A 26,420-nucleotide genomic window follows, 5' to 3' on the forward strand; every position below is an offset into this window, starting at 1 on the left:
GTAAGGAGATGAGATATATGTTTGACACTGTCAAGCGAAAAACCGCCTCACATATAGCAAGTTGATTATCCATTTAAAATTTTATCATGCATTGCACTTAAAAGTAGATCTGTAACCAAGTCGGGTTTATTGGGTTTGGGTTGGAATGAATCTGATCCATTAAGTTAACTGGTTATCCGAACCCGACCCAGTAGTTTAATGAGGCACTCGAACCCGACATGTTAAACTAACGGATCACCCGTTTCACCTGTTAACAATTATTATTATTTTTTTTTTGCATAGATTTTATTTTTTATTGTTAAGACTTTACTGAAATTACTAAAACATCCTCAACTAACGGGTGCTAACAGATCTAACAGGTTGACCCAAAATGACTCGTTATTTAACAGGTTCATCCGTTAGTGACCCGACCCGTTAAGTATCCACCCAAATACTAATATTAACAGGTCGGGTTAGGGTCAGGTTAACAGGTCGGGTCCAAAATGCCATGTTTACTTAAAAAGGTCTAATAACTATTTTGAAATAGTGTTTAGTAATGCTCGCGTATGTATTTTGATTTGTTGACGTAGATTTTACTTACCTAGTTGTTATTTTAATTTTTGATGTGACTGAGGGAGTATAAATTAATTTTTTGCAATACAAAAGTGCGAGTTGGGGAGATTTGTGTATTTTACATCTTCCTTTAAATTTTCAAGTTGCAAATGTCATTTTCCATAAATTGAATTAGGTGGGCACTTTAAACTTTGGAGATGATGCAAAGTGTGTGATAAAGTATATAAGTGTGGACCAACAAACAAAGAATGGGACATAAAGTGGTCAAGTAGGTTTTATATGTATCCAAAAAAATGGTTCATGTACCACTATAGAAGATAATGAATTGCTAAATGAGCATATGAATGGTGCTTAATAGTTTCACATTCTACATTGACAAGTAAGGTGCATTATTGTAGAGATTTTTCAATGTCGGGCCACATGACCATGTACACAAAGTGTCATCATATAAGTGTTGGATGCTAAAAAAACTTCCAACCATTTATATTATGACAATTGGTATACATGATTGTGTTATCGGCACATTAACAATTCTCACATTATTGGTAGGAAAGAGTTTGGTGGTGATGCCTTTATGTTGATAAAGCAACCCAATATCCACTTGAAGTCTTTCAAGGAGAATAATCCCATTTAAAGGAGATAATTGTGCATTGTCGTGTGAAAAAACAAGTAAAAGTTATGCTTTGGTCTGAGTGTGGATAGTATTTTTCTTTTGCATATCCATGAAGTTTTGAAAAATCCAAACATCTTAGAGATAGAAAGGTAGGAATTTATCGAACTAATCACACTCTTTCATTTACGTCAAGAGTCCATTGACGAGAAGAAGCTAAGAAAACCCTGAACCTAATTTATTTAAATGAATATAAGCATCTAAACGTACGTCAATACATGATAATTTGACATACCATCACAACTAGATATTCGTAAAGTAGGCACTCTCACGATTCACAAATAATGGGAGTCAATGCGTGTCGAAGTTGTATAGACTGGTTCTCTTCTACATTGTGCCTACCCAAACCTTTTGTTCATTTTTTGTGGAGGTAGATTGTCTGCCCTTCTATTTAGGTGCACTTCCCATCCCTTCCTATTTGTGCGGTTATGGTTAAGCCACGTTAACATTTTATAGTCTTATTGCCTTTTATCTTATTATCTCTATAAAAAAATTAATATAAAATGTTAATGTGATTTAACCGTGACCACACAAAATAAGAATGGATGAGATTGACACCCAAACAGGAGACAAACAATTTGCATCGATCGGAAATGCTTTTAATCACATAGTGGACTCAAACTCTTTCAGTATGACATGGACGCGTGGACCAATATTTATGATATTGGAAAACAACTGGGCTGATAACTGGCCCAAACAATATTTGGGCTGATAGCTTGGTTGGGTTAGTTTCTTGGCCCATTTGCACTTCACATGCAACAACATAGTTGTTTTTAAGGAAAACTAACAAATGTTCAAAAAAACTTTAGTTTTAATGAAAAAAGACAAATAAATGTGTAGTAAATAATATCAGGAAAATGTAAAAATGTAACTTTTCTTTAAAAATAAACATACTAAGAGTGTTTCGTTAAAACTCAATTGTTTTAATATTGTTGTGAGTCGACTCACATGGAACTTGTAGAAAGGGAAAGGAGAGTTGTTTGTACACCAAACAACAAATAGATCGAAGTTGCCTCGAACTTTCTTCTTTCCCGTTTACTTGGATGGTGGAAATCGGGAAGTCATGAAATGGAGCGGTCGATAATATGAGAGAAAAAAGGGAGAGGAATCAAGGCGTCACTCTTTTTTAATTTTGTATGTGTTGATAAACGACGTACTGTTAATTGTTGGTGCAATTGGTTAAAAGAGTGTTTATGTCCAGCACTAATTGTTGGTGCCTAACTTTTGTAATCCACCAACCATCACAAGTCGCCTATGTGATTGAAGATGAACTCCAAACACGTATCTTACACAACATGTTTTGATTTTATTTTAGATGCAAATCACATGATAATAGGTAAAGAATGACTAAAATACTTTAGCAAGTCTTTTGAATCCTATAAATTTGAACTGCCACGACAAAACCACCCCAAATCCCTTTGTTAAAAGAATTTGTATTCCACCCGCCACACCTTACAATTATATCCACGTATTTGTCGGTGTATTTTTGTCTCTAGAACAAAAAGGATTTTCCGATTTATAAAAACTCAAAAAATATAGCAAATATTTTCTAAAGACGGATTTGCCCTTACTTGTCTTGACGGACATAAATGATTTACTGTATTAAGTATAAACCGCCGTAACACTCGGTGTCCACAAAAATATCATCTTCCACTCCCTGACGCATGCTTTTCTTTGACTCCTCCGCATCCCGCAAGTCGTCGCCGTCGCCGTCACATTCTATCTGCAGCAAATCATCAAACATGTTCAGAGCGTTCTCTTTTCTTCTTCTCCTCCAAGCTTCCATCGTCTTCACGCTCTCGGAGGCCAAGCTAAGCATCATACATCCCGAAGCTGCCGTCAAGGGCTTCAACGTCAGCAACGTCCAGGTACAGCAATTTGCAAAGCTTAAATTTTCTTTGATTTAATTTGATTTTTTGTGATTTTTTTGGTTGATAATTTTGATTGTTTTGGTGCTAAAGAATGCGGGGAGTTGTTCGTACACGGCGGTGATAACCACGAGCTGCTCCTCGACGAGGTACACGAGGGATCAGATCAGTCTCTCCTTTGGGGATGCTTATGGCAACCAGGTTTGTTCTTCTACCTACTCAGTTTTCATGTTAATTTATCAGAAAACAGTGTTGAAATCTTAATCATGTAATATGATCGTGTTTAGAAATTGATCGTCCAACTTGGGTTGTCAAAGAATTAAGAAGAAAAATTGAAATTGAAAAAGAAAATTTGGTTTTATCTTCGAATTTAAGACCGATCCGTTTGTCGAAATTGAAAGCCTAGTTATTGGTAATTCTATTTTTCTAGAAGATGGAAGGAATTTGGGTTTCAATTTTTATTGTTTTAACCTCAGTGAAGGGATTAAGCTTAATCTTTTTTGTGTTAAGTGGAGCAAGAAACAACAACAAAACCTTTTCCCACTAAATGGGGTCGGCTATATGAATCCGATAACACCATTGCGCTCGGTTATGATTAAGTGGAGCAAGAAACAAGCAAAAAAAAAAAAGTGTTTTCAAAATCCTACTCAACAGGAATTGTATTTTGTTGTCTTAGGGCCTGTTTTCTTCGTAGAAGCGCTTTGTGTAGAAACACATGTACGTATATATTTAGGAGTTTTGGCATGTTTGGAATAATAACACTTCTAGCAATAGCGCAGAGCAATGTTTTCAGAGGCAAAGGCAGTTAGGGCTTTGCAAGGCGTAACTCTAGGCGTACGCCTTTCTGAATTTTCGCCTTTGATGGCTGTGCCTAGGGCGTTTCGGTGACACCTTGCCGCAAGGCGTTCAATTGCCTGCCTTTCAAGACATTTGCGCATAACAGTCTCAAATTGGCCATTAGCAAAGTGCACCTTTTTGAAGTTTGGGTTTAGTATGTTGAGCAAAACCAATGTATTAGGAATTTATATATGGTTGCATGCGCATCTAAACTGATTAGAATGAATTTGATGTGTTAAATGTGAAACCAGTGCATTAGCGTCTCGATTTGGTTGCATATACATCTAAAACTTACAGAACCAACTTAATGCGAACGAATGTGAATTAGCATGTTAGATTTTGGTTGCATATACAAATTATCAGGATCATTTTTCTTGTTCAGATTTATGCACCGCGACTGGATGATCCATCTTCAAGAACATTTGAACGGTGTTCTACAGACACATTTGAGATTTACGGCCCCTGTGCATACCAAATCTGCTATTTGTATGTCTACAGAACCGGACTGGATGGTTGGAAGCCTGAGAATGTGAAAATCTATGGTCACAATTCCAGGGCTGTTACATTTAGCTACAACACCTTCATTCCCAGTGATCTTTGGTACGGCTTTAACTGGTGCAACACCGCCTCCTCTTCCGCCCGGAAATCTGCTCACAGATGGCCTATGTATGCCATAGCTGCGCTCTTTGTTTTTCTTATATTGTAATCTTGCATTTGCCCTTATGTCTATAGCCTCTTACATTTTGCTTAGTTTTATTTGTATGTCAGTATTTTAGAAGAAAAAAAGAAGTGTACACTTTGTACTTGTGGATTGGGCAATATATGAATTCCCTTATTGTTCTCGGTGTATCTCTGATTCGTTGAGTGAGAGCCATTTCACGTGAGACTCACTATGGCGACTTCTGTCTCTCGAAGGATTGAAGTGGATCCTTAGAGCTCGTTTGGTACGCCTTGCTAAGAGGGACTAGATAGGATAGGACAACTATTCCAAAACCAGCATAATTCGATTAGGAGACACTTTGCTTGTGTGGCACTTGATATAGAGATCAAGTGTAGGACTTCGAGTGCTGGACTAAATGTTTTTAACTATGATAGTTACAAATCTATTGCATTAACATACGAGCTTGAACGAGTTTAAACAGAAATAAATTGAACCAAAATCCAAATTTATGGGCCAGGATGCAAAAGAAGCCAACAAATCAATAATTTTAGTGAATAAGCAAGTGACCTTTTAGACCATTTCCAAATTCCAACTATAAAGTTCAAAGTATAAGCTGTAAAATCATATCCAACCATTGAGCTAAAATAAGTCTCGGGAGAAAATATATCTTTGGGCTAGATTCCTCATAGAATTTAAGCCTAGTTTAAATCGTTATGGACCCACCAAACTATCATATTTCAAATATTTTTTTTTGTTTTTTACTCATAATCTAACGACTATGATCAAATGAGATCAAATCTAATAGTAGAAAAAAATTTGACAGCCCAAAATTAAGTCTAACGTTTAAAATAATTTAAGAAAATTATTTAAATCAAATTTGAGTTAAAACTTTATAAATATCTATGTATTTGTATAATTTTTAAGTACCTATGAGAATTTAAATATTTTTAAATTAAAATATTGATAAAAATAAATTAGGATAATCTACATAAATTTTATTTTCAAAAAAGTTAACGAAAAAAAAAATTAGGCTAAAATCATTATTTAATAAGCTCGAGCTAAAATTTTAAGCTATAAGGGTTGGAGGAAAAAAAACCAGCTTATGGGTTATGTCTTAAAATTTTTTGTCCCCAAGGGTTGAAGATGGTCCTATCACAGTAGTAAAAATGTATTGAGCCCTTACATGACAGCATGAATTCAAATACTATTAGTGACTAATCTAACATATAAATCTGTTGTTTGATATAAAAAAAAAAACAATATTAGTGAATAAGAAAATTAAAAAGGAAATAGCACATATCGGCCATCGACGACGTCGTTCTCTGTTTTCTAAAAGCCAAAAAGTGTCGGGTGCCATGTTTTATTTGCGGGTGTGGAGTCGTTGACCAGGTCCAGTAGATATTTCTTTTCAACGGCTCAAAAACAAACTTCGTCGCGGCACTCAATCCAACGGCCCAAGAAGCATCCACCGCTAAACCATAAAAGGCGCAAAACCCTAATTCTGTTTCCCCTCTCTTCCTAGTTTCTCCTGCTAAACGCAGCTCACTGCCATAACTTTCTGTAGCAGGAGAGAACCAGGAACCCCTCTCTCTCTCTCGGCCGCGCCCACCGTCTCTTTCTCTCTCTAAACTCGCTCACACAGACGCGTTTTCTCTCTCTGGAAAACCATGCCTTCGATAGAAGTATCCGATTATCTACTCGCGGGAACCACTCCGAAGGACAAGAAGGAGAAGAAGATGAAGAAATTGATAAGCGAAACCCTAGACGCCGCGGCCGACTCGCCAGCTACTGAGAAGAAGTCGAAGAAGGAGTCTAAGCACAAAAAGCGGAAGGCTTCGGATGACGAGGACAAGAGCGAGACCAGCTCCGAGATGGGCGAGCCCGTGAATGTGAAGCCTCCGAAGAGCGAGGAGAAGAGCAAGAAGAAGTCAAAGAAGGCGAAGGTGGAGCCGGAGGAGGAGGACGAGGAGAAGACCGAGGAGATGGTTAAAGAGGATCCTAACGCGGTGTCTAAGTTTCGGATTTCGGTGCCCTTGAGGGCCAAATTGAAGGAGAATGGGATCGAATCCTTGTTCCCTATTCAGGCCATGACATTCGATACCATTTTGGATGGTTTGGATTTGGTCGGCCGGGCTCGAACAGGGCAGGTAAATTTAATTTACTCAAGAAGCACAATTTTTTACTCATAAATCACAAATTTTTACCATCAAGCACAAATTTTTACTCACTGTTTTGTGGCTTGTTGATTTGAATTGGAATATTCAGCTTATTAATGTGATTTTGTTCAGTTTTGGAATCGTATGCTTATTGTTTTTGCAATATTTCAGGGTAAAACTCTAGCTTTCGTGTTGCCCGTTTTGGAGTCTTTGACAAATGGGCCTGCAAGAGAATTTAGAAAGACTGGTTATGGTAGACCTCCAACTGTTATCGTGCTTTTACCCACCAGGGAACTTGCCAAACAGGTAATTTTTATTTACCCTGGACCTTATGCTTGCAATGGTTTGGATTTTAGAGTATCCACTTTGACAATTTTTGGTTCAATCAGGTTTTCGCCGATTTTGAAGCTTATGGTGGTGCTGTGGGGCTAGCAGCGTGTTGTGTATATGGTGGATCTCCCTACGGGGCTCAAGAAAGTAAGCTAAGGAGAGGGGTGGATGTTGTTATTGGAACACCTGGCCGCATAAAGGTATTGACTATTGCCCATGATAGCTGAGTTCTTGTGTCATTTCTGTCCTCCTATGCAATATACGTATGATGCTAAATTGATTTTTTTGGAAATATGTAGGATCATATAGAGAGGGGCAATATCGACTTGAGTACCTTGAAGGTTAGGATCCTTGATGAAGCTGATGAAATGCTGAGGATGGGCTTTGTTGATGATGTTGAACTCATTCTAGGTATGTCTTTCTGGTAATGCCAACATCTGTTTTTGTACCGTGTTTGCATATTTGTGTTACTGGTTACATGTTTGAAGTGTTATGTTGTGCGTGCTGTTTCTTTTTTCTTTTGGCGGTAAGAACTTTATATGGCAATGATTGTCTCTTCTTTGGGTTTTCAGGCAAGGTGAAGGATGTAAGTAAAGTTCAAACGCTTCTCTTCAGTGCAACCTTGCCAAGTTGGGTGAAAGGCGTAAGTATCTTAACTGAGATTTTGAATTTGGATGTTCTTCTGAATTCAGTTAAACATAGATGGATAATGTTGCAATGTTAGATCTTTCCTTCCGTTGTTGACACATATAATGAAATTTTCTTTTTCTTTTTCCCAGATTTCTTCTAGGTTTCTCAAACCAGATAAGAAAACTGTAGATCTTGTTGGTAATGAAAAAATGAAGGCCAGCACCAATGTTAGGCATATTGTTCTTCCTTGCTCCAGTTCAGCAAGATCAGAACTTATTCCTGATATCATACGTTGTTACAGCAGGTTGGTCGTTTTCTAGTCAACAAGTACTGTATGCTTTCTAATTTTATTTTTGGGTGTAGTTTGTTTGGAAATCATTTTTCATGTACTTGATATGTTTGTTTCCGGTTCAGTGGAGGCCGCACAATCATTTTCACCGAGACAAAGGAAGCTGCTTCTGGACTTGCTGAGGCGCTGCCTGGAGCCCGAGCTTTGCATGGGGACATACAGCAGGGCCAACGTGAGGTGAGTTGTTTGATTATGCATTGTTTTCTGTTTTGTACAATAATACTGAACTATGTTATTTCTTGCTCCTTTCCTTTCATATTGATATTTCATTTTTAAAAAAGCTAGATTTTTTTCCCAGATGGCAGAACTTATTTTTCCTTTTTTGTGGTTATGTATTTTCAGGTCACACTTGCCGGTTTCAGGTCTGGCAAGTTTATGACATTAGTAGCCACGAATGTGGCAGCGCGTGGACTGGATATCAATGATGTTCAATTAATTATTCAGGTTTGTCAGTGTGCATATTGGGGAGCTTTCTAATGTTTGTCAATGTGTATACTTACTTTTATTTTTTATGGTTCAGTGTGAACCCCCACGTGATGTAGAAGACTATATTCATCGATCTGGACGCACAGGGAGAGCAGGTAAATCTTGAAAAAATGTGGCATTTTTTGTTCATTTGTATTTTATTACTTAAATGTCTTTAGTGTTTTGTGGTAGTACTAAGAGATGTGTCCATATTTTCAGGCAATTCTGGAGTTGCAGTCATGCTTTATGATCCCAGAAGGTCAAATTTTTCAAAAATCGAGAGAGAGTCGGGAGTGAAATTTGAACACATATCTGCTCCTCAGCCACTTGATATTGCCAAAGCAGTTGGTCAAGATGCAGCAGAAATGATAACCAAAATCTCTGACAGGTACAGTGTAATGCTGGTTAGATTTTGATGCAATCATGTTCAAATATTAACACGTTTACCCAATAAAAAAGTTCAAATATTAATACGTTTTTCATTACAGTGTAATTCCTGCTTTCAAATCTGTTGCCGAGGAGCTACTTAACACCTCTGGCCTATCTGCAGTAGATCTACTGGCAAAAGCACTTGCTAAAGCTGCTGTAAGATTTGCTATTTCTTCCCTACTTGATGTGCTTCACGTAAATGTTTGTTTATCAGTTTATGAGTTGTTTATGGTATGGTGTGCAGGGCTACACCGAGATAAAGAAGAGGTCACTTCTTAGCTCTATGGAAAACCATGTCACAATACTTCTCGAGGCTGGAAAGCCCATTTATTCACCGTCGTAAGCAATTATCACTAGTTGCCTTGTGTTCGAAACCATTATGTCTTATGTTCTTTTGTTTTATTTCCACATATGGATACAAACACTAGCTAATGATGGGAACTATATCGATTGTCTTAAAGTTGTCACAATGTGCTTTTGTCATCCCAAGATACCATCAGCTGTTTAGATATATATCCATAATTATATCTTTTATAGGTTTACTTTGTGTTCTTGTCTTAGAGTTAGCGTTTCGATTTGATCGTGTTTGACTCTTAATTTCTACCAACCTTTTCTCAGTTTTGCTTTTGGGGTCTTGAGGAGATTCTTGCCAGAGGAGAAGGTTGAGTCAGTGAAGGGTATGGCGCTAACAGCTGATGGAAATGGTGCAGTGTTTGATGTAGCAGCTGAAGATTTGGATTTGTTTCTTGCTGGTATTATTCTTATCATATTTCGATATGATCACGTATTACATTCTCATCAAGCATGATAGTATATTAAAGATTCAAGCAGAAATTGATATTTTTCAGTTCTTAGCCGATTCTTGTAGTTGTGTTAACTTGTATGTTGGGTGCAGGTCAGGAAAATGCAGCTAATGTGAGCATAGAGGTGTTGAAATCACTGCCTGATTTACAAGAAAAAGAATCAAGGAATTCAAGATTTGGCGGTGGTGGAAGGTTTGGCCGTAGTGGTGGAGGTGGAGGTTTTCGAAATGATAGGTCTTCCAACAACCGATCCGGTGGTGGTGGGAGAGGTCGCGGCAACAGATGGTGAAGCGCACGTAAACCGGCTCCTTTCAAGTAAGCTGTTGCGAGCAACTAACAATATCAAATGGTTGCATTCACAATGGTTTCAAGTGGTGGAGGGACTAAAAGCCAGTTGATCTGAGCGGAGGCAGGAGTATATTTTTGACAATGAAGAAAATATTCGGTAGATCGACGGCCTTGATTGGCTCGTTATAGGATCATTTTTTCTGCGTATAGCATATTCCGTCAACTCTTTTCTCTATTTTATCGTTCAATTTTGTTCTTGTTTTTTAGGCCTGTAAGTTTTGCCCTTCTGTTTTCTTTTGCCCTTAGGAGTGGATGGGATCTTCCTTTTTCCCATCTGCTTCCCAAGTTCGTGGTGCGTAAGAACTTTCTAACTTGTAACTTTTCTATTTACTAGAAAGTAAAACAAGTGTTTTTTTTTACTTCTAATGTTATTTGTGGTAACTTACTTTTAGTCTTCAGTAGTAACTAGTAACTGTTCTTTTATTTATGAGTTGAGAGTAGCAAACTAAGTTGAACCAAGATTCGATCCGTTTGTGATAATCACTTCACATACGGAAGGAACATATTTGAAGTCCTTTGCATGACAATTAACTCATTTAGAAGTACTTTTAGCACTTTTAACGAAAATATTTTTAAAATCAAATCTCAGTAAAAATTTATTTGGATTTCAACTAAGCACTTAAAATGCTCTCAAAACCAAAAGTTAGTTTTACTAAAAGCGTTTCGACCTTGATTTTAAAAATATTTTCAAACAAATTTATAAGTTTTTTTTTTTGAATAAAAGATATTTTTTACACTAAAACATTTAGGGGGTGTATTCAATTGAGAATGTGAGAGATTTTAATGGATTTATAAATCCATGGATTTTTATGGAGTTTAATTGATTTGTAGAGATTCCATATAAAATTTTAATTCAATTCCCTTGAAATCTTATGGGAAGATATGAGATTTATGGATACTTAAAATACACTACGAAATCTCTCAAATTCCCTCTAATTCCTCAACTTTCTCAAATTCTTTAAAATCAATTTCTAATTGAATACACCTGGAATGTTATAAATTTTTTTAAAATCTTAATTGAATACACCCAGATTTCTAAGGATTTTAATATACTATCTTAAAATTTTAATTGAATACATCTAGAATTTCAAAGAATCACTTAAAATCTTAATAAAATATCCTAAATTCATTAAAAGAATTAAAAACCCTTAAAATCTCAATTGAAGACGCTCCTAAATCGTGAATGAGCTCAAATAACTCAGAGACGAGACGTCTTTTAAAGGCTTCAAAGTTCAAACACATTTTAAAAGTGACAGAGAGCAACAGAAGAATTTTGACCAAACAACTTAAACCCACAAAACCCACCACTCCAAAAACCCAATTTCTAAACTTTCTGAAAAATCATTCATCTTTCTAGTTTCTTCGAGACACCCAATTCGTCATGGGATCGTACAGGAGAGCAAAGCTCGCACTCGACGCCTTCCGCGGCTTCACGGCGAGGATTGCCCCCAAAGCCGCCGCCAGAGAGCCCATCTCTCGCGTTTTCTCAACTGGGTCTTCCGCTTCCGTCTCCAACTCAGCTAAGTTTTCTGGGTTTTCTTCCAATTCTTCAATTTTACACAAATCAATTCCGCAGCTTGGTAGAATCACAAGAACAACACAGTACAGAAGCCCCTTTCTTGATTGCACTAGGAGATATTACTATGTCGACCGGAAGCGGGTTCACCACTTCAAGCCGAGAGGCCCGCGGAGGTGGTTTGAGAGTCCCAGGAACGTTTTGATTGTGGGTCTGGTGGGTTCTGGGGTTTTTATCACCGTGTATTTTGGGAATTTGGAGACGATTCCGTACACGAAGCGAACCCATTTTATAATTTTGTCGAAAGCCTTGGAGAAGAGGTTGGGGGAGAGCCAATTCCAGCAAATGAAAGAGAGTTTCAAGGGGGACATTTTGCCCGCCATACATCCGGATAGCGTGCGGGTTCGGTTGATTGCCAAGGATATAATAGAGGCTTTGCAGAGAGGGTTGAGCCATGACGTGACCTGGACTGACGTGGACTATGCGTCCGGTAAAGTGGAGCTGGCACATGAGAGTGGTGGCAAGGACACTTTGATGGCACTGCAGGATCCTCCGGAGGAGGGGAAGTGGTCCCGTGAGGATGAGATTCTTGATGATCGATGGATTGAGAAGAGTAGGAAGACAAGTAGGGAGAGAGGTTTGAAAGCTGCCACTTCGCATTTGGATCATTTGAATTGGGAGGTTTTGGTGGTGGATAAGCCCATTGTCAATGCATTTTGCTTGCCGGGTGGGAAGATTGTCGTCTTCACGGGGTTGCTCAAGCATTTTACAAGTGATGCCGAGATAGCGACGATCATTGGTCATGAGGTAGGAAGATTTCATTGCTTGGCATTGTGTGAAAATAAGATTAAAAAGTTGATATTTTTCTCATTGCACATAAAAACTAGGTTGGCCATGCTGTGGCTCGACATTCTGCAGAGACTATTACAAAGAACCTGTGGTTTGCAATTCTGCAACTGGTGCTTTATCAATTTGTTACGCCTGATGTTGTCAACACAATGTCCAATCTTTTCTTGAGGCTTCCTTTCTCCCGAAGGTACTTTACAGTTCTTTAGTCATAACGTTATGATTTTTTCTGAACATTTCTTGTTACTGCTCTCTTTTCTGATGCTTAAGGAGGATGCATGCGTGTTCTGGTTGCAAATAAGGAATAGGGTCTTGTTATTTATTTCTCAGCAAAGGTTTTTAATTACTGTACTAGGAAGTTGATCAAATGGTATGGGTTAGCGGAAGAGCTACTGTCGCCCAGGGGGGCATGTTTCCCCTTTCAAGTTTTTGACGGGCAATTGTTTTTCTGCTTTTGTGTATTGCCTGTATGATTATCCTTCTACAAGTTTCTATTGTTGCTAATTCATAATTTCTCTACTCCAAGGTATTATGTGAACTAGTCAAGCCGTCCTATATCAAAATTCTCTTTCTAGTAAAATGCAATTTTTTTTGCAATTTATGTTTGTTAGAACAAATTTGTTGTTTTACCAGGACAAGCATTAAATTTTATATTTCTGAAATACATGTAATACAAGCTTGAGGCTTTGTAATACGCATGTAATTTGAGGATGGCCCCAACTAAAACCTGGCTCTTCCGCTGGAATAGGTCATGTTTGTTCAGTGAAATATTTGGTCTGGCCCTTTAAGATGTTTAAACTTGCGGAATCTCCCTGAAATGTTTTAGAGCCTTGGGAAATATTTTAACTGTTTATCTTAATGTGAAAAGAAGCTTCTATGATGTTTTGTTTGTTGGGGGCTGTTTCACACCCCCCCCCCCCCCCCCACTCCCCCAGTTCACCGAAAAGATAAAAGGTTTTATGATTTAAAGTTTCCTGTTAGTGCTTTTGACCACTGATGCTTCCTTGGAAAAGATAATAGTGACCTCCATTGCTACCTTACTGAAAGATCTGTTAAATGCTATGTGATACCGTTGGATTGGTCTTGTTAGATTACTCAATATATCAGTTTTAGCGAATCTATTGAGAATTCTTTGGATTAAAGCTTGGATGTGAAGTTTTTTGTTTTACGTTTTATTTTCTAATGATTATTACATCATAGTGCTTGTGAACCAGCTGAGAGCTTGACAAAATGCTGAAAACAATCCTTTCACACAAAATGCTGAACACAATCCTTTCATTTTCCATGTTTGTGTGCTTATGCTCTCTCACTTAATCAGGATGGAAATTGAAGCGGATCACATTGGGCTTCTGTTGGTTGCTTCTGCTGGATATGATCCCAGAGTGGCTCCAACTGTGTACGAGAAGTTGAGCAAGGTTACTGGTGGTGAATCTGCACTCAGAGATTATCTTTCAACCCATCCATCCGGGAAAAAGAGAGCTGAATTGCTGGCTCAAGCTAAGATCATGGAAGAAGCACTCGCTATATACAGGGATGCAGGAGCAGGACGTGGGGTTGAAGGCTTTCTTTAGTATAGTCGGTAATCACCATGCAACTACAGTTCCATTTTTTTCGTTTTTTCCAAAGCTGTTCCTATATCTGCATGTTTGCAGTTGGAGAATTCTTTCCGTTAAGTTTAGGTGATCCGAATACTTTGGTAGCCCTGAAAATATGCCCAGAACTTATACTGAAGATGCCCGAAGAAATGTGAATAATGGGGTTCTCATTGAGATTACAGTTTTTGCTCTGTTCATGCTGCTTTGGATGGTGGTTAAGATTTAACAGTCGGGGCTTCCTGTAAAAGTTGTATAAATTTCACGCCCAAATTCTGATCTGTGTATTTCTTCATTGTGATAGAAACCTAGAAGCAAGATTCGAATGTAGGTGCGTTGGCGCCACGTTTGGTATCTAAGATTGCATTGAATCATTTGAATTTGATAGCTCAATAGATTTTCGAGGAGTCAGTCTCCTGTTCTTCTCGCAACTGACCCACTATGTTTGTAACGTCGTTATCAGAGCGTAAAGTGTTTTGAGTTAACCGTTGGACAGGGTTGTATTTTTGCGGAAAGAGATCCCCTCCGGATCTCTCCCGCCAAAGCTCGCCAATCAATTAATCTGGACACTTCAAATTTGATCCAACAACTAAAATTATTATAATTTTTAAAGGTGTCTCCTGTTTGTAGCTGTTAAATCAAGTTTCAAGGATCCGGATTAATTGATTGGTAGGCTTTGGTGGAAGAGATTCGGAGAGAATCTCTTTCCGTATTTTTGCCACTTCTCCTGTTAAGTTAACTGTAGAGTCGCAGTTGCTGGAGAAATTAGAATCAGAGGTGGTTGTTGGAGAAGCGAGGGATTGGAGGTGGTCGCCGGAAAAGAAAAGGAATTACCGTTGTGGCCGTAGGAGAGAAGACGGCCGGATTGGACATAGAAGAGGGGTTGACAGTAAGGAAGAAAAGGGGTGTTTGTATATGAACACCTCGTGTTTGAGAGAGTTTGGACATGACAGGAAAGTTTAACTAGTCATTTGAATCAATTCTTCTGTTCAACCAAGTCAACAAAAATAGGACATTACTATTCACACTCATTTTTATCTCTCATACTGTTGTTACATTTTAACCATTAATCTTCTTCAATTTATTTAACATAAAGGATAAAAATTGAAAAATAAAAATGAATGTGCAGATTACTATACCAAAAAGTAATTTTCTTCTCCAACTAACGTCAATACTCCATCGTCCGTCCTAATATTTCTCCTCATTGACATTTCCTTAAAACACAAAATATTGGTTCTAATTTATTGACCCCGGGAATTGTCGGGCAGCTTTCAAATCTATCAAACATCTGAAGAAAGTTGGACAGCTTTTATGAACACTTCACTTAGCATTAACTACTTGAGAGCTTGATTGTCATCTAGTGACCTAATCACGCATTTATATATACATGCTTTTGAGTTAAAATGATCTTAAAGATTGACATAATTCATTATTTGTTGTGCATTGGCCCGTTCATCAGTGCGGAAACGAGATTCAAATTACAACATCGTCAAATCACACTCAGTTGAACAAAATAAAATACAAAAAATAAAGACATAGAGAAATTTACGAGGTTCGGCAAAAATCATGCCTACGTCCCCGAAGAGATATTGCTCTTCACTATGAGAATAACAGTACAAGTACACATGAGTTAAATTAACATAACCCAATCCCAAATCCCTTGCACACCCACTCATAGAATTTTCCCAAGAGCCTCACTCTACCCCAAGAGTTCTTTCACTAGAATACTTTTCACTCTAGCTCTCTTTATTTTTCTCTCACCTGTGCCCATGCTTTCCCATGGGAGAGCCGAATGCTCTCCCCCTTTGGATGCTCTCTGATGTCTTCTCAGGAGAGAGCCAAATCTCTCTATCTCTCACTTCGGTTCTTAGCAATTAAATAGCAAAAGAAAAAATGAATCAACTTTCCATTTTTCCACAAACATCATCATTAAAGTAAAAGCAAGCATCATCATTATGTTTTTACTCATGATGATGTCCACCAAACTTTTGCTTTTACTTTGTCTGCAATTTTCATGCAACCCACACCATGTGATATTTCCACCGAAAGCAAACACATGTCACTTCATTGTTGTTAACACATGACTCATAATTACTCACAAATGTATGAGCCAAACACAACAATCTCCACCTTGGCGAATACACCATGCAAAAATCTTTGCACCCATCACCAAAGCCCATTGGCCTTACGTACCAGCATGCACACTCTGAATCCACCTCATTGGTCCTGTTCCGATTCAGTCACTGCCAATGCATGTGCAGCTGCTACAAGCTAAAAATCACAATTTAGCTTCAGACAGGATCTCGACACATCCTCGTCTCCTCTAACAGGTTTTCCTCCTTTTCATTGTCTGCAACCTGGAAACTCGTCAGCGCGCCCGTTTCCAGCAACAACCCATCGAGCCAGACAAAATTCCCACACTTCCTCATACCTCAGGACCATCTGATCACCTGTGAATCCTATAGCTCCACCTGCTGCAAAACCCCTGCAACACTTGAGACTAAACATCACCAGGAGAAGTGTTGCTTCGAGTACCTAGAGGACATACTCAAAGTCTTCCGCCACAAATTTGCTACAACCCGGCCTTGCACTCGTAGCACTGTGGACCCTTGCCTCCGGAACCGGATCTGAACCTGCTGTCTCTCTCAGATCCTCTTTCCAATTTTCTTCCACGATTCCAACCTTTAATAACTTAAGCAGTCTTGTGCCCACCATCATCCATGGTCTCCTTTGTGTATCATTCAACACCAAAGAAGCTTGCACCTGCTCCAAACTTACTGTAACTTTCCATGCAGTAAAGTTTCACAAGGTTCTCGTACGAATCTGAAAGTGAGGGAAGAAGAAAAAGGCCTTTGTCTTCTTTCTCAACATCAACTTTCGCAGTTGATCCAAGCATCCCTGAACACGGCTTCCATTTCTTCAGGCTTCCATTACTCTCCTTTACCAAGAGTAAAACCGCCTCTCCCATTAAACTGCTCAACTGAAAATTCCATGGTGAACAACAAATCTGGACCTCCAACAAACCAAGCCTCCAACGATGCTCTGATACCAATTGTTGTGCCTTGGCCTGTTCATCAGTGCGGAAACGAGATTCAAATTACAACATCGCCAAATCACACTCAGTTGAACAGAATAAAATACAAAAAATAAAGACATAGAGAAATTTACGAGGTTTGACAAAAATCCTGCCTACGTCCCCGAAGAGATATTGCTCTTCACTATGAGAATAACAGTACAAGTACACATGAGTTAAATCAACATAACCCAATCCCAAATCCCTTGCACACCCACTCATAGAATTTTCCTAAGAGCCTCACTCTACCTCAAGAGTTCTTTCACTAGAATACTTTTCACTCTAGCTCTCTTTATTTTTCTCTCACCTGTGCCCATGCTTTCCCATGGGAGAGCCGAATGCTCTCCCCCTTTGGATGCTCTCTGATGTCTTCTCAGGAGAGAGCCAAATCTCTCTATCTCTCCCTTCGGTTCTTAGCAATTAAATAGCAAAAGAAAAAATGAATCAACTTTCCATTTTTCCACAAACATCATCATTAAAGTAAAAGCAAGCATCATCATTATGTTTTTACTCATGATGATGTCCACCAAACTTTTGCTTTTGCTTTGTCTGCAATTTTCATGCAACCCACACCATGTGATATTTCCACCGAAAGCAAACACATGTCACTTCATTGTTTTTAACACATGACTCATAATTACTTACAAATGTATGAGCCAAACACAACATTATTTTGATTCATTAGATTTTAAATCGATTGAAGTGATTTCTGAGTTTGTCTATCGTCTATTATTTTGATCATTTCGTAAAAAAATCTCAGTTAAATAAGACTAAGATGACAAAAATAATCTCAAATTTTGTCAAATCATATTTGACCCATTGTTTATTAGATTAAGGATATTTTTGTCATATTGATCATTGTTTAACAAAGATTTTTCACGGAATGACCAAAATGATTGATAGTGGACAATGTCAAAGGCCAAATTAAGAAATTATGTCAAGCTCAAAATTTTTTTAACTAAAATGCCTATATACAAAGATAATCATTATTAAATCCTACGGTAGAAGATTAAGTGAGATTAAAAAATGATACCATCCTTGTGATTAATCAATTAAACCACGCATTAAATTGATAGAGTTAATTACACTTGGGTCCTTATTTGTGTTTAGTTATTTTATCAGTTGGTTATGCCCAGTGTTGTCCACACACAATTGACCTGCTCACTCGAGTCAAGCATTTGCGATGATTTCTATAAATTAGAATCAAACTTGTACAATAACTTTGGAAAACTTGAGTTCAATAAACGTCTTCACAATTGTTGAGTGTAGTACGTGAGTTTCTGAGTTTGATTCTTGTAACATTGTTCGCTACAACTACTAAACTCACACTAATGTATTCCAACTCAAAATGTCTGATTCAACTGTAATTAAGATAAACCTGAACTACCCTAGTTAAGCATGTTAAATCTGGTGATTTCACGATCCGTAAACATGGGCTAGATATCAAAATCTAAAAAATTTGTGGGTTACTGTTGGTATGAGTACAAGAGAGATGGTTCACATTTTAGTTATCTGAGCATTGAGGTGCGTTCACAGAAATGAAATGATACCCGATTAACGTAGTGTGTCAGAAACACACAAGAATGTCTCCATATTACTTATATAGCTATTCCACCTCAATTTAACAAGCCACAACCAACTTGTTATTTTGTGCCCACAAGTAGATGTAGGTTGATAATATTTGTAGGAAGGGTAAGATGACATGGCTACCAATCATAATGATGAAGAACAATCTCTCTTCCAACGGGAAAATGATAATTGCACGAATGACAGAAAAGGGAAGAGATAACTCTATGCACGTCCAATGGAAGAGATAACTCCACACACGTCCAATTTAATACATCTTTTTAGGCAAAGATATCAAACACCTCCTCCTACAATAAAAGCGTAAAAAGAAGAGAGTATGAGTTTAGCCTCACAATGAACTAGTAATAATGTGTTTTAAATTTGCTTTTGACGAGAATTCAACCCAAGATCTCACTTACAAGTGAAGATGAATACCACTAGATCGTAGTACTAAGTAGCCTGAGGGATAAATAGTTAAATAATAAAATATTCAGCATTTTGTTAAAATGGCTTGCATTGTTGGAGATGCTTATTATAACCGGGCTAGCTATAATAATTTTTGAGTGATTTTCATAATAAACTAACAAACTTATAGCTAGAATTGTTAAAGATGATCTATTTCTTCAACCATATGCAAACAAGGAAGATAAAAAAATAATTAAATGAAAGCCACTAATGTAATGTTAGAAAAGGTGTGTTGTAAACAAAAACTCACGAGTAATGCTACACTGATAATATATTTGTATCATTTTTCTAATAGAGGTAGGGCACACTAACACATGTGAGTCCTATTACTATTAGAAAAAAGATATAAATGATGATACAAATATATGGTAAGAATTACAACGTTGAAAACTCACAAGCCTTACTTTCCATTAAATGAGCCAATCTTTACTCCGTACTACCACGGAGACATCCACACACTTCATAGACTTTTACAGCAGGACCCTTGTATATATATAGGTACTACAAAGTGTTTCTGTAGGTACATTCTTCACCATCCTCCCGACTGCCATGGATGTTCTTTCCTTCGCCTTACCTCCTCCCATAGCAATAAGTTTAGCGGTAGTAATTTTAACCGCGCTTGTGATAAGATCCCGTGCTAGAAGGTTGGGTGCTGAGAAGAAAAAGAGATACCAGCCTATAGTCTCAAATTTCTTAAACATCCTCATCAACTTCCCCAGGCTGCACCATTACATGACCCGATGACCGAGTTTGCACACAAACACATAACTTACAGGGCGTATAATGTGCTCATAGATAATGTCACGGATCCTGCAAATGTTGAATACATCCTCAAAACAAACTTTGCAAACCATAGCAAGGTATGCTGTCTGACTCGTTAAATGACATGTACATTATATTATTTTAGCACATGTATATTTGAAGGGTGAACATCTTAATGATTTTATAAGGACAATATTTATGTTAAGTAATTACCTTAGTTATCTAATTAATAACAGAAGTCCCGATTCCTGATCTGCTGCAGGGTTGGTACCACTACGGCATTTTGTCAGATGTTTTAGGAGACGGGATCTTTGCTGTGGACGGAGAAAAATGGCTGCATCAAAAAAAGGTATCGAGCAATGAATTAACAACCAAAATTATGAAAGACTTCAGCAGTACAGTCTTCAAAACCCATGCAGCAAAACTTGCCCGGATAATTTCCGAAGCTGCAACCTGCAACAAAGCAATTGAGATCCAAGTAAGTTTGTCGTGTTTAAACACTCAAATATAGCATGAATAGAATTAACTCCTTATATGAGGAGTTTCATAAGGAGATTAAATTATTGAAACCGTTTAGTTTTTAGATCCACATCATGCTAGCTATCTAGCTATCCCAGCCTGTTTGGCTAGACTAACGTAAAGGGTAATGATAGAGAGATCATTTTTAAGAGGATTTTAAAGGATTTTAATAGTGATAGATTTGATAGGATTTAAGAGGATTAAAGACTCCTACAAAATTCATATAGATTTTTAATGAATTTGAATGGATTGTGGTGTAAGGATTTGAAATCCTAGGGGGTGAGGTTGGATTCTTTTTAGTCTTGGTTATATATACTTTTGGCTCTCAAATCCCACAAAATCCATAACTTATTGAAATCCTCCAAAATCTTAATTTTTTGAATACACTTAGATTTGGATGAATTTTAAAATAATTGACTACACCTAGATTTTAAATGATTCTGAAATCCTTTAATTGACTACACCTAGATTTGAATGGATTCTAAAATTCTTTAAAATCTTTGAATTGACTACACTAGGATTTTAAAGTCTTTTAAAATTCTCTCAAATCCGAGTTTGACTACACCCCTAAATTTTGTAAATTATATGACGTAATTTTTTATGATTGAATTTTTATTTAAATGTTGATTAACACACTTACTTCTGATTGGTAACACATCTGGTTATAAATTTGGTCTAAAAAGTGGTCTAGCTAGCATTATTCTAACGTAAAAACTACAAAATTTACTTTCAATAAACTAGGGGCGAAGCTACAAAGTCACAAAGAGGTGCAGCCGCACCTCACCTCGCCAGAAAACATGCCCAGAAGCAATGGTCCACCCCTCTGATCCCCTCGGAAAACCTGCCACTTCGTGAGGAGTTCTTGCTGCTGTGCAACGCAGGTTGCGCGCGGGTTTACTTTTTTTTTTCTTTCTTTTTTCTTTTTCAAAATACCCAGGCCAAAGAAAGGAAGAATGGAGAGCTCCATTTTGCAGCTTCTAGAAATAGATTTTTGGTCAGGTTCTAATGAAGAAAAAGAGGAAGGAAGAAGAGAGACTCTCTCTCCCATCCCACCCCACGCACCCTTTCAAAATTCACCCAATTTGTTTTTTTTTTTTCCAATCAATTTGCACCAATTAGCTTGCTAGTAACATGTGCTGATTTATATTGGAATATATTTTTTTTTTAAATTATTGTCCAATTAATTGGCCTACTTTTTCAATGAATTTTAAGCCCCATGTTTGACACCTCTATTTTCTGAAAATTCATTATAAATTCATCCAAACTAATAAAAAAAATTATCAATATTTTTATATATTATGTGTTTTATAATCAATATTTTTCATATTATATGCTATATACTAAATAGGTACTTATTTAAAGGATATATAATAAATTTATTTAAATCTGCCTAGTCCTGCCTAAGCGTTAAGTCATGTCCGCTGTCCGATTAGCAGTTAGCGTCTTTTAGAACTTTGCTCATTGTACAGTTATGTAATAGAACGATATAACAAGAAACGGTGCTTAAATCCTCCGTCAAATAAAGTTGTTTGTTCAAATCCTCCTTCAAATATTTTGGTTAGTCCAAATCCTCATTTGATCTTGAACTTAGATCTCGAATGGATGTCTACATTTTTTCTTTGACTTTTTACTCTTTTAAATTCTATTCCTCCTCCCACCAACAAGGAACTAGCTATATCCTCTAGTTTAAACTAGCAAAATGGACTGTTGCTGGTTAAATCTGAAGAAGTTGAGGTTTCACTATAAAAACAATTGGCTATATGAGGAGTAACCCAACCAAATGGAATGTTGTTGGTTAAATTTGAAGAAGTTTAGGTTCCACTATAAAACCAATTGGCTATATAGGAAGTAACCCAACCTTTTATAAGCCCATGCAAGGTCCCTCCTCCCATCAATGTGAGACTCATTCTCAATATGCCCCCTCATGTGTGACAAAGTTTTAGGGTGATGTGGAGTGCGTGTGGCCATTTGGCTCACACATGGGACAACCTGCTTTAATACCATGACGAAGTTGAGGTTCCACCATAAAATCAATTGACAATATGAGAAGTAACCTAACCTCTTATAAGCCCATGCAAAGTTCCTCCTCCTATCAATGTGAGACTCATTCTCAACAAAATCTAACACCAAATGGAGAGAGAATTTAACACAAGTTAAACTTACAATAATATTAAACACTTCTCTCTCCTTCCTCCATCGCTTCCCTCTCTCAGCTCTCCCTCTGAACTCGATCGACAAGCACTCTCCTCTATTCCGTTCGTATCGATTCCCACCTCAGCAAAATTAGAGTTGCGATGAAACAACTCGTTTAAGATAGGATGAAGAGAGAGATGGCTCTTCGATTTTTGATTGATTTCAGGGGGAGAAAGGAAAGGAAGAGAGACGGGATTTCTGGTGGTGGCAATTGGGAGTCCACGATTTTTGGATTGATTCCAACCCGGCGAAAGGAAAGGAGGATAGATGAGTGAGATAGAGACCCAAAAATAGGTAAACGGAAAGAGTGTGAAAAGTCGAAATAATAAAATACTGTAGGGGATGGATAATTAATAATAAAAAAAAAAGCTAGCATTGTTGGAGATGCTCATGCTAAACGATAGAAAAGATGTGTTGTAAACAAAAACTCACCGGCCTTGCTTTCCACTAAATGCGCCAATCTTGTTCCGTACTACCGCGGAGGCATCCACACACTTCACAGGCTTTTACAGCAGTACTCTTCTATACATATATTAATATAGGTACTACAAAGTGTTTCTGCAGCTACGTTCTTCACCATCCTCCCGACTGCCATGGATGTTCTTTCCTTTCCCTTACCTCCTCTCATAGCAATAAGTTTAGCGGTTGTAATTTTAACTGTGCTTGTGATAAGATCCCGTGCTAGAAGGTTGGGTGCTGAGAAGAAAAAGAGATACCATCCTGTCGTCACAAATTTCTTAAACACCCTCGTCAACTTCCCTAGGCTGCACCATTACATGATCGAGTTTGAACACAAACACAAAACTTACAGGGCGTACAATGTGCTCATAGATTACGTTGTCACCACGGATCCTGCAAATGTTGAATACATCCTCAAAACAAACTTTGCAAACTACGGCAAGGTACATTTGAAGGGTGAACATCTTAATGATTCTATATTTAAGGAAAATATTTATGTTAGTTAATTACCTTAGTTATCTAATAACAGAAGTCCCAATTCCTGACCTGCTGCAGGGTTGGTACCACTACGGCATTTTGTCAGATCTTTTAGGAGACGGGATCTTTGCTGTGGACGGAGAAAAATGGTTGCATCAAAAAAAGGTATCGAGCAATGAATTAACAACCAAAATTGTTAAAGACTTCAGCAGTACAGTCTTCAAAACCAATGCAGTAAAACTTGCACGGATAATTTCTGAAGCTGCAACCTGCAACAAAGCAATTGAGATCCAAGTAAGTTTGCCATGTTTCAATAATAGCATTTATAGCATGATTAGAATTAATTCCTTGTACATATGAGGAGTTTCATAAGGAGATCCAACGACACTGTAGCAAAACCTGGAGCACTCTGCAGTGAGGGTTAAATAACTGAAACCATTTAGTTTTTAGATCTCCATCCAAGAATCAACCTTGTAAAAAAAATTCATTAAAATCCAAAATCGTTTGACTATTTGATTATCATTATGAACATTCGTCTTTTAAAACTTTGTGTACGTCTATTTATTGACTAAATGATTTTGAGATTCGGTTAATTTTTGTAAAAATGATCCTTGAATGAGGTTCCTAATTCTTGTGTATAAATACAACACATATTTATAATTCATGGCGTTTTCTTTTTGGGACGAAGGAATTGTTTATGAAAGCAACCTTAGACTCAATCGTCAAGATTCTTCTTGGAATTGAACTAGACACCATGGACGGAACAAATGAAGAAGGTACTCGGTTTGCCCATGCTTTTGATGTAGCAAACGAAATGACCATCTATCGTTATGTTGATTTCTCGTGGAAGATCAAAAGGTTCTTGAACATTGGATCAGAAGCACTGCTAAGGAAGAATATCAAAGTGATAGATCAATTTGTTTATAACTTAGTCAAAATAAAGATTGAAACAGATAATTCATCAGAAGATGAGGTACTGGCAGTGAGTAATTAGCCTTCCACTCCATGATTTGTTATATTGATTCCAGAATGAGTAATTAATTTAGTATAAATAGTATTATTGTAAATGAATAATAAAGTTAGTAGTGTGGATGATTGGCAATATTGGCAGTTAAAGAAACAAGACATCATTTCAAGGCTTTTGGAATCTCAAGAGACCGATCCAAAGTACTTGAGAGACTTGATCCTTTGTCTCATTTCTGCCGGAAGAGATACAACGGCTAGCACTCTTACGTGGTTTATTTATATGCTATGCAAGCATCCTCATATACAAGAAAAGGTTGCACAAGAAGTTAGAGAGGCAACAAATCTGGAAGATAGTTCATGCATTGATGAGGTTGCTGCCAGCCTTACTGAAGAAGCTCTTGAAAAAATGCAGTATCTACATGCAGCTTTGTCTGAGACACTTAGGCTCTACCCTGCAGTTCCACTGGTAATTTAGTATTTATCATCTAAGTTAAAATGCATGCACGAATACTTCAAATACTTCCTCACTTTTTTGTATTTGAAACGTTATGTGTTACTTTTTAAGTATATAATAAGTGAATTTATGCAACGCGTGCTATCATATGTAGAACGCGAAAGTTTGTTTAGCTGATGATACTTGGCCAGATGGATTTAGTGTCAAAAAAGGAAATTTTGTGGGATACCATGTTTATGGAATGGGCAGGATGAAATATCTGTGGGGTGATGATGCAAAAGAATTTCGGCCAGAGAGATGGCTCAACGAAAATGGTCTTTTCCAGCAAGAAAGCCCTTTCAAATTCACAGCTTTTAATGTACGTAAGAAACAAGCATGTTGATATGATTTTGATCACCATTAGACAAGCATGTTGATATGATATTGATCACCATTAGACATGTTAGATTTTATTAAAACGCATGCACAAAGGATGATATTATTTCTGAAGAATTTTGATATATACACACACACACACTTGTCGTTCACGTACACAGGCGGGGCCAAGAATTTGTATAGGAAAGGACTTTGCCTATAGGCAGACAAAGCTCATCTGTGCCGTGCTTTTAGGGTGCTACAAATTCAAGCTGAGTGAAGAGAAGAAAGTGGCCCATTACTTGACCAAAATCAGCTTCCATATAGACGGGGGACTTTATGTGCATGCTTCTCCAAGACCTTAATTAGATGCCTTAAATATATTTTCCTTCCCCATGCAATTTGTCTTTTTAAAATTATTATTATTAGAATAGTTTATGAGAAGAGTGGTTTCGAATCAGAAACACATGAGTGAAAACTCAACAATCTATCAACTAGATTGAACCACATGCATCTGCCTAATATATGAGAGAATACTATTGTATTTGATAAATAAAAAAGAGTTATTACAATGAAGCCTTCTTTACGTATTTGATGATCACAATTGTAAGTCCTATGATTATATACTCAATCGTTATATCACAATAAAAAAAAAACAAAAAAAAAAAACTACAGTGCTGGTTACATTCACAAAGTCATTTTGGTTATAAAAAATTAATTTTGCAATATATAATATTTTTGTTTTCATTTAAATTTTGAATTATTGGGTATTTGTAAACACAAGGAACAAAATAATGATCATCTGACTAGGGGAAAATTTCCTTCCTATTAGTTGTGGAGTGAGGAATTTAGTTTTGTCGTAATATGAATGGCGTGGCGGTTAATGTTTTCCTCCTCTGTCTGGTTTTTCAATTTCTTGCTATATCCCACAGCGAGGAAACAGACTACAACGATATATGCGCACTTCGAACTGAGAAAACAGATATATGCGCACTTTGAACTGAGGAAACATTTCATCGCTAAATGGTCAACAACAACCATATTTTCCTCGCGGTAGGCTTTTTCCCAAGGCCTGTATGA

At 37.3% G+C, this 26,420-nt stretch overlaps 4 protein-coding genes across 4 annotated transcripts; all 4 read left to right on the plus strand.

The window, feature by feature from the left end:
- The first annotated feature begins 2,835 nt into the window (after positions 1-2,835).
- Positions 2,836-4,776, plus strand: LOC126627490 (embryo-specific protein ATS3B-like). Its single transcript, XM_050297057.1, has 3 exons — positions 2,836-3,090; positions 3,184-3,291; positions 4,310-4,776. Exons 1-3 carry the CDS (start codon positions 2,887-2,889, stop codon positions 4,631-4,633), a joined length of 636 nt encoding a protein of 211 aa, XP_050153014.1. The 5' UTR covers positions 2,836-2,886; the 3' UTR covers positions 4,634-4,776.
- Positions 4,777-6,090: 1,314 nt separating this feature from the next.
- LOC126627323 (DEAD-box ATP-dependent RNA helicase 7-like) lies at positions 6,091-10,457 on the plus strand. Its single transcript, XM_050296782.1, has 14 exons — positions 6,091-6,735; positions 6,916-7,050; positions 7,134-7,274; positions 7,374-7,485; positions 7,647-7,717; positions 7,854-8,008; positions 8,119-8,230; positions 8,396-8,497; positions 8,574-8,634; positions 8,738-8,906; positions 9,007-9,103; positions 9,192-9,286; positions 9,566-9,699; positions 9,843-10,457. The coding sequence occupies exons 1-14, from the start codon at positions 6,256-6,258 to the stop codon at positions 10,037-10,039; spliced, it is 2,061 nt and encodes a 686-aa protein (XP_050152739.1). The 5' UTR covers positions 6,091-6,255; the 3' UTR covers positions 10,040-10,457.
- Positions 10,458-11,335: 878 nt separating this feature from the next.
- LOC126627401 (uncharacterized) lies at positions 11,336-14,382 on the plus strand. Its single transcript, XM_050296896.1, has 3 exons — positions 11,336-12,421; positions 12,502-12,650; positions 13,779-14,382. The coding sequence occupies exons 1-3, from the start codon at positions 11,480-11,482 to the stop codon at positions 14,029-14,031; spliced, it is 1,344 nt and encodes a 447-aa protein (XP_050152853.1). The 5' UTR covers positions 11,336-11,479; the 3' UTR covers positions 14,032-14,382.
- Positions 14,383-23,217: 8,835 nt separating this feature from the next.
- LOC126627381 (cytochrome P450 704C1-like) lies at positions 23,218-25,826 on the plus strand. Its single transcript, XM_050296858.1, has 6 exons — positions 23,218-23,532; positions 23,645-23,860; positions 24,255-24,548; positions 24,678-24,998; positions 25,141-25,344; positions 25,523-25,826. Exons 1-6 carry the CDS (start codon positions 23,224-23,226, stop codon positions 25,703-25,705), a joined length of 1,527 nt encoding a protein of 508 aa, XP_050152815.1. The 5' UTR covers positions 23,218-23,223; the 3' UTR covers positions 25,706-25,826.
- The last annotated feature ends 594 nt before the right edge of the window (positions 25,827-26,420 follow it).

The sequence above is a fragment of the Malus sylvestris genome, chromosome 1, assembly GCF_916048215.2.
Source record: "Malus sylvestris chromosome 1, drMalSylv7.2, whole genome shotgun sequence".
Lineage (NCBI taxonomy): Eukaryota > Viridiplantae > Streptophyta > Magnoliopsida > Rosales > Rosaceae > Malus > Malus sylvestris.